The sequence below is a fragment of the Dermacentor variabilis genome, chromosome 3, assembly GCF_050947875.1.
Source record: "Dermacentor variabilis isolate Ectoservices chromosome 3, ASM5094787v1, whole genome shotgun sequence".
Classification (NCBI taxonomy): Eukaryota; Metazoa; Arthropoda; class Arachnida; order Ixodida; family Ixodidae; genus Dermacentor; species Dermacentor variabilis.
This window is the reverse complement of record NC_134570.1, coordinates 11,481,978-11,496,634: the sequence shown is the minus strand read 5'-3', so window position 1 is coordinate 11,496,634 and position 14,657 is coordinate 11,481,978. Positions and strand designations below refer to the sequence as shown.

Below are 14,657 nucleotides of genomic sequence, written 5' to 3'. Positions count from 1 at the left end.
CACGTTGAATTTTGACAATTTCTGGCCCAAGTATGAGCATACTTGTTGAAAGCTCGTTTTGGCGGAGCCAAGGAATACACGTTTTCACAGCTTGAGAATGGAGAGCCGACTGGCTTTATTCAAAAGTAAAAGCAGCCTCCCAGCACACTCTCTTTTAGTAAAAGCAGGTTTGCCGAGTGGCAATGGTGGCGCCACAGTCGGGCAGCCGCTCTTCGATTCCAAGAGAGTGCAGTGGGCAATGACCCTTTCGGCGGGGACAACGAAGTGACAGACGGTCGCTAGAAGGGCTCACCCCTCTAGAATGCTGGGAGCTTATGTGTGAATGGCGGAAGGAACGGAGAGTTGATGCTTAAGATTGGCTGGTTTCACGCAGTCACACGACTATCTCTTCTTTGCCGCGAACGTCGACCTTCAAGGTTTTTTCTGAACGCGAAACCACACGAAAGGGGCATTCATAGGAGGGAGTCAGTGGTGGCTTGACAAAGTCGCGCCACAGAAAGACGTGCGCGGTTGAGTCCATTATCGGGAAGCTAAGCACAGGCTGCCCACGGGCGATACGTGGCGATGTAGGTCGAAGCTGGTCGAGCCGGTAATGTAGCCTCTCTAAGTGCTGCGCGGCCGCTGGCGGAGTGCCTTCTTGGGCGCCGAAAAACTCGCCTGGAACGCGGATTGCTGACCTATAGAGCATTTCAGCTGCGTTGACTCCGAGGTCATCCTAGAGGGTTGTTCTCAACCCCAGTAGTACGGGGGGTAGCCTTTCCACCCAGTGCTGTCTGTCGAGCGGGGCGGTCAATAACGCCTTCAGTTGTCGGTGGAGACGCTCAATCATGCCGTTGCTCTGTGGGTGGTAAGCCATGGTGGTACGAAGGGGCGTGCCGAGCAATCTCGCCAGGGCAGTAAAAGCTAACTTTCGAATTGTCGGCCTCGGTCAGTAGTTATGCGCAAACAGCAACTGTATCGCGACACCCATGTAGCAACAAATGCATCCGCCACTCTTTCGGCCGCGATGTCTTGCAGAGGCGTCGCCTCAGGCGACCTTGAGTACCGGTCGACACACGTGAGGAGGTACCTGAAGCGTTGGCAGGGCGGAGAATGCCCTACCAAATCTAAATGCATGTGATCGGTATCGAAACGGCCCTCTAGTGGTCGAAACGCCTGCGCTGCTCAACGCTTGTGCCAGGTCACTTTCACTGCTTGAAAGGCTTGAAAACTTCTTGCCCAACTTCGACCATCTTTGTTGATCCCTGGCAAGATGAAGCGGTCTGTGAAAAGCCTCTGTGTCGCTCTAATGATGAGATGGCTTAGTCCGTGCAGTGAATCGAATATTGGCCGCCGAAACTGGTGGGGAACGAACGGGCGAGGACCTGCCTGCCATGTGCCGCACTTGACCTCTGCAAGCTGGAGCGATGAGCCTTCTTCGCGCAATTGGCGCAGCCCGTGGTCGTTTTGCTGTGCAGAGGCTAGAGCTTCGAAATCCACAAGGCCAGCAGGCACAGCGCCGATCCGCGCCAGTGCGTCAGCTGCTGATTTTTGGTTCGAGATATATGGCGGATGTTTGTAGAAAATTCGGAGGTAAAAGAAAGTTACCGAAACTCACGTTCTGAGTACGAGGAACTGTTGTTCCTGAAAACGGTGGTATCGGCTTGCGATCGGCCGGAATGTAAAAGCTACAGCCGTCAGCGAAAGAAAGACGGAAATGCTTGACAGCGCAGTAGGTGGCCAACATCTCCCTCCCGAAGGGGTTGTAGCGAGCTTCTGTAGGTTTGAGGCGCTCAGAGAAGAAGCGCAGTGGCCTCCGGTCTGTGCCATCGTGCTGCTACAATAGTGCACCCAATTCCGCGGTCGACGCGTCTACCATAAGGCGAGTTAGCGCGTCGGGCAACGGATGAATCGACAACACTACAGCCGCCAACCGCGTGTTCACTTTCTGGAAGGAGTGTTCGTGCTCCGAGGATTGGCGGAAGGTAGGCATTTTTTGGATTCGTGACGCAGCAGGTCCATAAGCAGCTGGAGAACTTGCGCACAAGATGGTATGAAGCGCCTGTGAAAATTTATGAGCCCCAGAAACTCGCGCAACCTTCGGAAGGAGGTTGGAGAGGGGAAGTCCTCGATTGTCCACACCCGTGATTCCAGTGGCTTGGTGCTTTGGTGTGGAATGCGATGGCCGAGAAAACCCAGGGATTCAACTCCAAAAATGCATTTCTGGGTCCTTAATATGAGGCCGTATTCATCCAGTCTCTCAAATGGAAGGCGAAGGTGCTCTTTGTGGTCTTCAATGATCTGTGTGACTTACAGCGATATTGTCGTCAAGGTAGGCGAAAATGAACGGGAGTTCGCACGTAACCTCGTGCACCAACTTTTGAAAAGCATGCGCCGCATTCTTCAACGAGTAATGCATACGGATAAACTCAAAGAAGTCTTGTATGTGGGGAAGGATATATTGATCCTGAGTAGTGACGGCATTGAAAGCTTGGTAATCACCACAAGGCCGCTATTCGCCACTGTCCTACTTTGGAACCAGATGGAGAGGTGAAGACCAATTGCTGGAAGAAGGACGAATAACGGCGAGGTGAAAGCATGTGTTCGAACTCCCGGCGGTCAAATTCCAACCTCCATCCAGAGGGCCTCCGTGGCCTGGAGTGACAGGTTATTTACCGGAGCCCATACGACGTGATGGCAGTGTTCTTTACTGCGTGGATGAGGACTTGCGGCGTTGGCGATCTGCGGCCTTGGCGGGAACGATAGACAGCTCCGCTTCGGTGTCGACGAGGAGGCGGGTGCCGGTGATGCGGACGACTACGAAGAATTAGCGGCTTGAGCGAAGGCCGATGTCCCATGCCGCCGTTAGCGACTGGCCGGTGCGTTTCCCGTCCACGAACAGGGCTGGGTGCAGCGACATGCTTGTTGGCGAAAGCGGCGTTGGTACCAGCACAACTGCCGCGGTTAGTCTCTAGTTGCGCTGCGAGACTATGAAGGCGAATGGTTGCGCCGAAGGTGATTGCCAATGTCGGCACCCGTCGTCAGCTTCTCCAGTGGTAAGGCGGTCGATTGTTTCCTCCAAGCTCGAGAGTAGGTCTCCTGGTTCTGAGACTCTCGCAGCGGCGAAAGGTAACCGTGCCGCAGACGAGCAATCGCATATGGTGTCAGCGAGCGCAGCAAGCCGATCGAGACTCGTCTCGTCGGAACCCGCCAGTACCATGCGTACGGACTGTGGGAGGCGTTGCAAGAACACCTCGCGCGAAGTTGGAAGATGGCTCTCATTTGCGAAGTCCTCACCCAGCAACTGGCGTAACCGGTGCAGGAGTTGTGACGAACGTTGGTAGCCAAGTTCCTTGGAGAGGAGCTGTTGGAGTTTACCCTGTTGCGATGGCTCGAGTCGCTGCAGGACCGTGCATTTCAGGTCGTCGTATACTGTGGCCGAAGGCGTACTAGCTAGGAAGTCGTCTATGGCATCGGCGATGTCGGAGGGTAGTGAGGCCACGACGTGCAGGTACTTTGCTGTCTGTGAAGTGATGCGCGTAGTTTAAAACGGCTCTATACTTCTATAAACCAAGCTCGAGAATTCTTGGGCCGAAATCTGGGAAGCTGAAGCTCTGCGGCGATGACAGGAGACGTAATCGTGGCGTCGTCTCTGTCAACAGGAGTAGGAGCAGAGTCTTCCACGGCTAGCGTTCGAAATAAACGTAAATGTCCTAGGTCACCACTTGTTGGCAGCTCGGTTTGGCGGAGGCGAGGAATACACGTTTTGACAGCTTGAGAACGAAGAGTCGACTGGCTTTATTCAAAAGTAAAAGCAGGTTTGCCGAGTGTCAGTGGTGGCACACCAGTCGGGCAGCCGACTTTCGGTTCCAAGAAAGAGCCGGGGGCAATGACCCCTACGGCGAGGCAAACTGGATTTTCGGAGCAAAGGGAAATGACGCCGACGGTGTCGACAACGGACGTTCGCTTCATACTGACTGTATATTTCAGCGACAATTTCGCACGCTTTCTTGAGGAAACAACTTGAGGAGCTTACACTAACCTTGCTGTTGCTCCTTTCTGTGCCGAGATATGGCGACAGTGCACTAAAGAAGCGACGTGCGTCGTCAAAGTGCAATACAATTGTCTGCAGCGTCTCTAATACGGTCGTTTCCCACACAGGAGCATGCACCGAAGACAATCACGGCCGTCGACTTCATGGGCACCGGAGGCTTTGTGACGGGCGACGACGCGGGGTACATCACCGTCTGGTCGGCTTCTAAGGAAGGGAGCTACTTCTTCATCAGCAAGGAATTCAGGGCGCATGAGGTCAGATCTCTGTCCCTTTCCATGCGCTCTTGCAGTTTGACTGGTTATGGGATCCCTTGATAGCTGTAAGCCAATAAAAGAGATAGTTATTGACGAAAGTTCGAATATGGCAGTGTCGGTGTCATACCAACGAATGCCGTACTACTTCAGGGCACAGTGTGCATCAACGCAGCCCACTGCTTATCATACTACTGCCGGAGCAGAAGAGTCTGACTTTTTATAATTGCGCTTGAAGGTCCAAGAAGGAAGAACAAATGTTATATTCATATTCAATCCCGGAGACAGAAAAAAAAGAACAGCAGATTTGGGCGACATTCCGCATTCACAACCCAATTTTAAGCGAGGATCTTTCTTTAGAGGAATCGTATTAGAGCAGTCATATCCCTATTGAAATTTTAAACATTAAGCTTTTCGGCTGCATGACCCCTAACGTGCCTCTTATGATTCCCTTACCTATTAAGTTTGGTGTCGCACTAGATTGTCGCAGGACAAAGAGAAAACGTTCTTGCAGCACTTTGATAACGCTTTCAAATGATGCAATAGGTAATTTTCTTGACATAAAAATTGTAACAGCGCAAACATGCAACCACAAAGTAACAAGGGCGAGACACAAGCGCTTGTGTCTCGTCCTTGTTACTTTGCGGTTGCATGTGTTTGCGCTGTTACAATTTTTATGTCAAGTATGCACCAACTCGCCCAGAAAGAAGTTTTAATGAGGTAATTTTCTGCAAAGGCTTTAATTAAGCCGCACATTCAAAAAATTTGCGCACACATCAACCGTAATGTGAACTTGGTGCTACACTCCACACCTCCCTAAAGTATTTAGCAATCTTCACTTATCCCTTAATTAGCTTACCCACTTAACGTTTTATCGCGCACCACCCTTAAAATTTTCCCCTTTCTCTCAAAAATGAAACACGGTGTGTCATATTGTTCTCCCAAAACACATGTAAAACGTGCTTATAATGTCTTTGAGCCCTTCTTGTAGCACTAACAGTTTTTCTCTAAAAGTCTTACGCTAGAATTTACTTTTAAAGCGCATAAAATCCTGGCCGCGGCGGTCACCGTTCGACGAGGGTGAAATGCAAAGACAAAAAAAAAGTTTAAAACGTTAGATGCATATCATTAGCGAACATGGCCTACCATCCTCTTTTTCTCCCACTCTCTTCTGGAATCTCTTAATCCCATTCCCCATCCCTATACAGAGTATCATGCCAGCGGTTATATACGCGCCGCAAAATTCTCTGTTTTTCTAATAAAGAGCCCTCTCTCTCTCTCTCTCTCATGGCGTACCAACGACAAACTGCCCTCCCGAACGAAATGGTTACCGAATTCCGCAACTAGTATTTTCCCTGTGGCTTCATTTCCTTTATATTCAGAACGACGTCAACGTCCTGCTGTTTCTGCCGCACAATCTGCTAATGTCGGCGTCGGCTGTGGATAGAGAAGATCAGATCAAGGCGTGGGATGCCGACAAGAAATTCCAGAAAATTGGCGTCACGTCGGCAAGTACATCATTATGCATATACATGCCTTCTATAATTCTTCTGTTCGTGCAGCTCTGTCCGAAAGCAGATGGAGCACCCTGAATCTCCACAGTGGCATGCTGAGGCGCCATAGCAGGAAAATCTGGCTTATTCGAGTGCTACGATCGGTTCCTGCCATATTTGTACTTTATGTCAGACCGCGACTACTGATCGTATGATGTAAATATACTGCAGCGCAGTGAAACTTCGTGGCCCGCAAATTTTATGGCCCACATCATACGCCCTTGAGTCCTCTCTTTTTGTGAATACTTTAAAGGGTCCTGCTTTTGAACTACTTCGAGTGAATTTTGACGTCATATAGCAAAGCTTATTCACTCACACAAGTGTACACAGTCTACTAAAGCGACAATTGTATTTCATCAAAAAGAAAGAAAATCACACACACGCAAGCCCGCACACGCACATAGACACACCAACAGGCAGATGGGGTTCTCCCGCGTTGTTTCATGAAAGGTACAGTTTACCCCGTGATGTATACAGGCAATCAGAGATAAGTGCGTGTGAATAATCTTATTTATTTATTTACATATTGAATGTTGTGAACAACTGACTGGGGGTCATTGCAGGGAGGGCAAAATGAAGATCAAGAAGGTACACTTAAAGAAACACTGATTTCTACACAACAATCAACAGGTAAAAAAGAAATAATAGGCATCACATTCGTGGTAATACATATTCAAAGCCTGTTCAAAAGCTCTGACATCCTCTGAAGCAACAACAGACTTGTGCAAGTGGTTCCATATTTCAACTGCATAGGGAAAAAAAATTAGAATCCAAATGTGTCACTATGGGTATTATTATGACTGAAAAACAATCATGATTTATTTATTCGCAGATTCCGTCTTCCTCAGGTGCGTAGATATTTGTGTATATCAATGTGAATTTGACCTTTGATTATCTTAAACAGGGATTTTATTCGATAGTTCTTTCTGCCTATTTCCAATACATCTAAAGCATAAAACTAATGTTTGTGTTACGGATTCTGTACAACAACACCTGGAAGATACAAAGCGCGCGGATAGCTTCTCAGTTCTTTCCAACTCCCATTTAGGTGACTTTTGGTGAGCACTCCAAACTACCGAGGCGTGCTCTAATACCAGTCTGAGGAACGTTGTGTATGCGATAAGCCTTACATCGCGCGTTGCATGCTCCATTTTTCTTTTCCTAAAGAACACAATTTTGGCGACGAGTCTCATATACAGTATATATATGATTATTCCAGGTTAAGTTGTGTCTGACAACATTCAAGCGGCAGGAACTACTTAAATTGTCGCAGGGACATGTTGCTATCGCAGCCTGCGGAGCGCTTGCTCTTTTTAGAACCATTACACATGTGCTGCAACATCTGCCATCATATACCTGCAGGGGCGCCACTGGATCGTCAGGGTGCTTTGTCACGGCCAATAGCGCGTCTTTCCTTTTGTATGGAAATAGCCAAGCGGCGCCAACCAGCACCTCTTACTTGTGTCTGACTGTGCCAACAGCGGTGATACAGTTATTCTCTTGCGACCATCCAGACACCTCTGTCGATTATTCACAAGCCTACAAGTCTATCTTCATTCGGTCCAGTGGAACGCAGAGGGGCTTATGATTCTCTTGGAGTTGGAAAGAAATGTTGTGATGGAAACATTCTAAAGGGTATCCAAAAGGACATGTCAGTCGACATGTAAATTTTTAGGCACTCGACAAGGGACTCGTACAGCGCTTAGCAAAGCAACACTGCGCATGTGTGTGTTCTGTTTATGTGTGTGTACGTGATTGCGTGCCTGCGTGCGTGTTTGTGGGGCCTGCGTTCTCCATTGCTTTTTTCCTCCACAGCTGCCGAAGGGAACGGGCGGTGTGCACGCCATGTGCCAACACTTGCCGAACGCTGCCGACGAGAACGTGTTTGTGGGCACAACGCACAACCTAATAATGGAGGGCTCCTTCAAGAGAAAGTTCCGGCCAGTCATACAGGTGGGTGCGGTGACATCAAGTAGTTTACCGTGCTGTATACTGGAACCACACGACAACGACAAGACATAGGTCGGTGCAATATCAAGTGATGACAGCGCTTTTAGACTACGCTGTGTCACGTGCTTACCTTGGTACATAATTTAATTACAAAACCAAAATCATGGTGAGCATCCCCAATGCAGCAAGAACTGCAGCAACAAGTCCTAAAGTAGAAGATGAGAAAAAAAAATGAAGGAAGAAGAAAAGTGCACACCAATTCAGTCTATGAGTCTAGCACTTCCTTCTTCTGTGTGTAACTATATGTGTAATAACACTATATATGGGATAATATGTTTCATTTGGATTCTTATACTCGAAATGGCAAGTGTGTTGCTCCAAATGTTTCAGCCAATGACTTTCTAACACTGTTATCCCAGCTCATATACAGACAGTAAATGCAACTGCTTTATGGATTGTCACGTCGTGGAGCCTGTCGGGTGAGCGGTTAGTGCAAACAGTTGCTCCTCCGTTTGATGCTAACCTGGCACAATGACAGAAGTAGCATCGTATCCAGCTTTTCCAGACATCAGGGTTTAGTTCGCGGAAGTGCCACCGCATGGCGTAGCGACATTAACCTTTCAAAACTTCCTGCAGTGACGTAGTGAAGACGTCATCGAAAAAGTAAAAGAACTAAAACATATCCCTGCGCACTGAGCTTCACCACAAAACTTGTACCGCCCGCGTTATAAGTTTTCTTGATGAAGAGTAGTCGCCCATCGCCTGGAAATGATTTATCATCCTAAGAGCGTTTAGACGAGACGAGGGAAACCCAGCGATGGTTCATTCGGGATTTTTCGGAGGCTCCATGAAAGGCAGCCACGTTCTTTTCTCTTTCTTTTCTTTTTTTAATGCTACGCTGTCAACGGGCTAGGATAATCGTCGGAAGCACTTAAAGGGAGCTTTTCTTCTGTCGGAACACATTATTAGCGTCCGAATGTCGCACAGCATCTACGAAAGACACCGTCGTGGACAGCCTTTGATTCTGACCTATCGGTTTCGTTAAGGTGCTCCACTTATTTCCCTAACAATTTTTTCTCCGCACTCATCGACTGCCGCAGCAGTTGCAAATCGAGTAAAGGTGCGCCTATGTATTAAGGTGTAACAATGAACAAGATAGTTTTGCACCTTGAGGCAAAATGCAAGAGAGAAGAATTGTGCAACTGTCTCTCTTTTGTCATCCGTTAGCACGCTTTGGCCGAAGCTGCTTACAATATTATGTCCCCTTTACTGGCCATTGGGTCAGGCACACCTTTGGGCGACACATATATAGTACTTGCAGTTGCCAAAGTACTGTCTTGTCATGGTTAGCCACGTGCGTGGAAGAAGACCGCTATTTACGATTATTGGGCAGTAATACACGCGGTAATTCTGTTCTCCATATTGTTTACCATGTTGCCGTTCCGCCTTTATAATATATAGCTGCAATGCAGGCAGCAGGTATCGCATTCTCAAATGCCTCGCGCACAACTCCTCACACTTACTTGCATTCAAGAGTTGTGCGACTGTCGAGGACACCATTATGGAATGTTGACAGTTCGAGGCAGGTGACAGTCGGCACATGAGACAATTTGTTCGCATCCTCATGTGCGAGAATCGGTACCAGCCGTCGAATGATGACACCGTAGAGTGCATTGTATTTAATCTGACGGAGTCTGCCTCCCAAATTGCAGACCCGACTCAGCCTGTAACGACTAACAACCAGGCATCTCGCTTATATGTGCAGTCGCCCGACAGTTCGCGGGCGCTGGCTTAGGCCACATGACCTGCTGGACCTCTCTTCAACAGCAGCCGACAATTCTCACTTTATTTCGCACCATCAGGTATCACTAAACTAGTCCTGCAGCCAACTTATTTGTCTCAATATTTGGCCACCCTGTCAACGTTATGATTGTTTTCTTTACGTTATCTTTTATATTTAAGTCAGTGCGGCCCTGACATTTCCGGTGGTTTCACTTCTGCCAAGATGCCCGCATTTTAATTCGAAGACATTCGTTGGCTAGTACTCCAGCAAAATATGTCACGAGAAATGTGTAATGTTTTGTACCTGCACAAAAATGCGTAATCTGAGATGTTAAGAATTGAAATGTCATAATAGTGTGAATGTAGTGGTAGCATTATAAGCGATAAAGAACAATTGAAACAAAAAGAATTGATCAGAGAGAATACCCATATGAGCAGATTTATGCATATCCTTAAGGATACACTAGGCTCCATAGAAAATGCATCGGAGAGCCTATAGTAGGGGTGGGTCAACTAAATTTTGTGGCTGCGCCAACTTGAAATTTGGGGTTGGATCAACTGAAATGTCGAGGTGGGCCAACTTAAATTTGGCTGTCGATCAACTAGCAAACTAATGACTGTCTCTCGGCAGTACGATAGCTACTCAACGTACAAACTAGGTGACATCGAACTCGACCATTTATCATCATACCGGTACTTGGGGGTTGCTATTACCTACAATATAACATGGAATACTCATATTAACATGATAAGTAACAGTGCTAACCGCACATTAGGATACTTACGTCGTAACTTCAATGAAGCCCCACCTCCCCTCAAAATGCTTCTATACAAAACTCTTGTGCGCTCGAAGTTAGAATATGCCGCTGCAATCTGGAACCCTCATCACACAAATTTACTTAGGTATATAGAATAAATTCAGAATAACGCCGCGCGTTTCATTCTTTCTAATTACCATCGTACAACAAGTGTAACAGCAATAAAACACGCTCTATCACTGCCATTTCTGTCACTGCGTCGTATTTCCGCCATTGCCTCTTTCGTAAGGTCTTCCATCTTTCATCACTACGTTCCGACCTTATCACGGCACCCACCTGCATTGCGATAGCCCTGCTTAATCATCTCGTGTACCTCTCCTCCCCACTCCTTTCTTTTTCTTTTTACAGGTGTCGCCATGCCTGCAATTTCTTTTGCTTTTTCCCGTTTTCTTTTCTTTCTCCTGTTTTTTTCTCCCTTTGCCAAATTTCTCTTACGCTCATATTTGCCACTAGCATTGTATAACATGCTGTGTTTATTTCTGTTCAGTTGTATTTATTTTAGTACCATTCTGTGATATTTTATTTCCCTTTTACAGTTTGTCGCTAATATTGTATAACGCTGCACGTTTTATTCTGTTCTTTTCTTCGCTTCAATGTTGTCACCCGCTCCCCTCTGCAATGCCTCAGCGATTGAGGGTATCGAAAATAAATAAATAAATAAATAATTAAATAAATAAACTTGAAATTTGGAGTGGGCAAACTTGAAATTCGGGAGTGAGCCAACTTGAAATTTAGGGGTGGGCTAACTGAATTCTAGGGTTAGCCGAACTTGAAATTAAGGGGTGGGCTACCCGACAGTAGAGGTTGGGACAATTTAAAATTTGGGGGTGAGCCACCTTAAATTTGGGGGTAGGCGAATTGAAATTTGTGCGTTGGCCAAATTAAACTTGGGGATGGGGCAACTTGAAATTTAGGGATGGGCGTACTAAAAATTTCAAATTTGAGACTGGGCCAACTTTTACTTTGGGGGGCTGCTACCTGAAATTTGGGGGTATGCTTAGCATGCTTAGACAACTTCAGTGGAGTTATTGCACACTTTTTGTCCGCCTCTGTTCACATTTTGAGGGCTTTTCGAAAGACGTTGTAACAATAGCACGCCAGCTGACCATGGTGCTCAAAAAGTCAATTTATTTACATGAGGCCTTCTGCAAGTTTCTGCCTTCTTGCCATTCATCAGCCTCCTGAATTCACTATTAGTTGTAGCCCACTTTGACGACTACCATATCGCGGAAGTCCGCAACGATGCAATGGCTATGGGGTTGAAGCCATTTAAATCAACTTTACCATGGACATGGCAGCCGCTTTGTCGCAGTTGGAATGAAACTATTCCATTAATGAGCGCGATTCTTAAGCGTATACGTAAATACACATGAAAAAAATTATCCAGATGCCACGCACTGTTGGAATTGATGTAAGCGAAGCTTTCTGTGCTGTTTAATTTTAATGAGGATAATTAGCGGTGATGTTGACTCGCGAACGTTTAATATCTTCAACATTTTGTCTAACGCGAGAGTGGTGAGTTGAGGTTAAACGTTACCTTGCGTGCACCACTGTTGTTTGTCTGAGTAGTACAAAAAACACAAAGAGAGAGGTGTTTGCTCGAGGCGTTGTTGTGTGACATATTTCATAAACTCCGAAAGGGTTCCGCATTCTAATCGCCTCACATGTCACATCGCATCGTGGCAGAAGCATTAAACTTGAATTGGATTACGGGGCTGTACGTGCCAAAACCGCAATCGCATTATGGGGCAGGCCGTAGTGGCGCACTCCGGATTATGGCACCGTGGTGTTCTTTAACGTGTCCCTAAATCAAAGTGCGCGAGCGTTTTTCATTTCGCCCCCGTCGAAATGCTGCTGGCTTGATCAAATCCGCGACCTCGAGTGATACCACAGCCGCAAAGCTATCGCGGCAAGCACTGAAGTTTGAAAGAGCGTAAGTTTGGGCATGTTGGTATTACATAACTTTTACGTATTTAGCGCATGAAAAGGGACGAGAGACAGAAGTACGACGCGGACACAGCGTTAACGTCCAACATTTGTTTTTTATTCTACGAAGCGGTACAGATATATATATATATATATATATATATATATATATATATATATATATATATATATATATATATATATATACATAGGGAACAGACAGGAGCGCACGCATGCGCATATGTACTGGTTTTGAACAAATAAGACAGCAACGAGACATGTGTAATGGAAAGGTAAGGTGATATCGAAGATGAAAAAGGTGACCATGCATAGCCAAAACATAATTTTGAACTGCAAGTATAAAATGCCATCTCCATCAAGCCACCCTCTGTGTCACGTTTAAAAAATCTAATTCTTTTTTTTTAAATATCGATTGAAGGCGTGCTAACACAAGCGTTCCCCAAACTAGCGATCTTCGCCGCTTCAATAATCTCACGTGTTGTTTGCGTTGGGCTTCTTCCTATCGCAGTGAACTGATTGTAAATGGAACTGCACCCATGCTTCCTGCAGTGAAAATCCAGTTGCCCCACTCCTCCAATTCGCACATTATTTGCGTGTTCACGCAGCCCATCATTTACGCACCTTCCCGTTTGGCCGATGTATTTTTTTGCCACTTGTTAAAAAGATCTAGCACTTGCGTGACATCAGGACAAACCTCCTTGCTTGAACTTGAATCCAGAAGCACAAGGTAGTCGTCAACGTACCTATACGCCTTCTTTAGATTTGAGTTTTGTAATCTGGCTTCCAGGAACCTGTTTACAGGAGCAAGATATAAAGGTCACTTAAAATTGGCGCAATACAGGCACCAATGCAAATTTCTTCTTTTGGAGATAAACACTTCCATCCCACTTGGAGAACGTCGAGCGAGATAAATGGACAATAGTTCAAGAAAACCCTGTGTAGATATGCAGATGGTGTTTACAAACTACAGTTCATCGTGAGTATCAATAGCCTCTTAAACACATACTAATAACTCATCATGTGGCAGGGAATAATATAGATCTTTTATATCTATAGAGAAAGCTTTCAAATTACTGCCTACATGCGTCTTCAGGTAACCTATTACTTGTGAATTCTTGGTCAGAAAATGATCACTGACGGACTTTTGCCTTTTTTTCATCTTCGATATTGTCACATGGTAGTGACGGTGAAAGAAAGCAGGCAAACTGGGAAAGACGAAACTAGCGTTTTATTGGGTGAAGTTGTGCCCTGAAAAACACGCTACACTCGAAGAACGGCCACAGCGGCGAACACAGTCGGTGATTGTCGAAAATCTGATCAGCGGGTCAAGCGCGTCGACTTTTATACATCAGTCGTCGAACGTTCCAGAGTAATCGCTGGGACCCGCGTGCCTTCCACAAAGTTCTACATTATTTGCGTCGCGCACACATGCAATCAGGTTACACAATGTTCGATCACAGACAGCGGATGGAAGCATCGAGAAACTTTCGATACATGCCGGCGCGTCCTGCGCTGTGCGGTAACATTTCTGAGGCGGTGAAACGTGTCGCCCGATAAAGAAAAGTAAACGTGTCGATATCATCTTAACTTTCCATTACACATGTCTCGTTGCTGTCATACTTGCTCAAAACCAGTACATATGCGCATACGTGCGCTGGTGCCTGCTCCCTACATATATGTGTGCCGCGTCGTAGAATACAAAAAAAAAATTGTTGGAAGTTAGAGCTGTGCCTGCGTCGTACTTCTGTTTCTCGTCCTTTTTCGTGCGCTAAAAACGTAAAAGTTGTTGATTTGACGTGCGACTGCTTCCGTTGTGTCGCCTAGACCCCGCGGTACGCTTCACTTAATGCGGCTCTGCTTCGGAACGCCCTGCGTAAGTTGTCCGTTGGACATATTTGCATGGTTTTATTTTTCAGAAACAGAAGAAACGCACCGTACCGTACCTTTAATTAAGCTTATGCGTAACAGAGATACGATACATGTTCAACCGTACTCATATTTACACACGCCCACGCATAATCACATGCACAAAAATGCACGCACGCACGCACACGGAACTGCATGCATACACAAACGCGTGTATGATCGCAAATGCATACACGCACTTGTGCGCACGCATATTCAAGTACGGAAACAAAAACACGGACACACATGCAAATGTGCAAGTACACACGCACGCACACTCAAGGCGAGCACGCGCATATAGACTCCATATCCTTCCCTGCGGCCTCACAAAAACTTGCGAGAGCAAACCTGAATGACACACGCTCTGAAATTACCGCCCGAACTCCAGCTGTAATAAATAATAATAATAATATTTGGG

General features: G+C 46.4%; 1 protein-coding gene across 1 annotated transcript in view; it reads left to right on the top strand.

Moving 5' to 3' along the window:
- LOC142575138 (echinoderm microtubule-associated protein-like CG42247) overlaps positions 1-14,657 on the top strand; it is a 338,361-nt gene that overhangs the window by 229,698 nt on the left and 94,006 nt on the right. Inside the window, exons 12-14 of the mRNA XM_075684173.1 lie at positions 4,141-4,287; positions 5,667-5,792; positions 7,653-7,790. Coding sequence (XP_075540288.1) covers positions 4,141-4,287; positions 5,667-5,792; positions 7,653-7,790 — 411 coding nt within the window. The remainder of the gene's footprint in view (positions 1-4,140; positions 4,288-5,666; positions 5,793-7,652; positions 7,791-14,657) is intronic.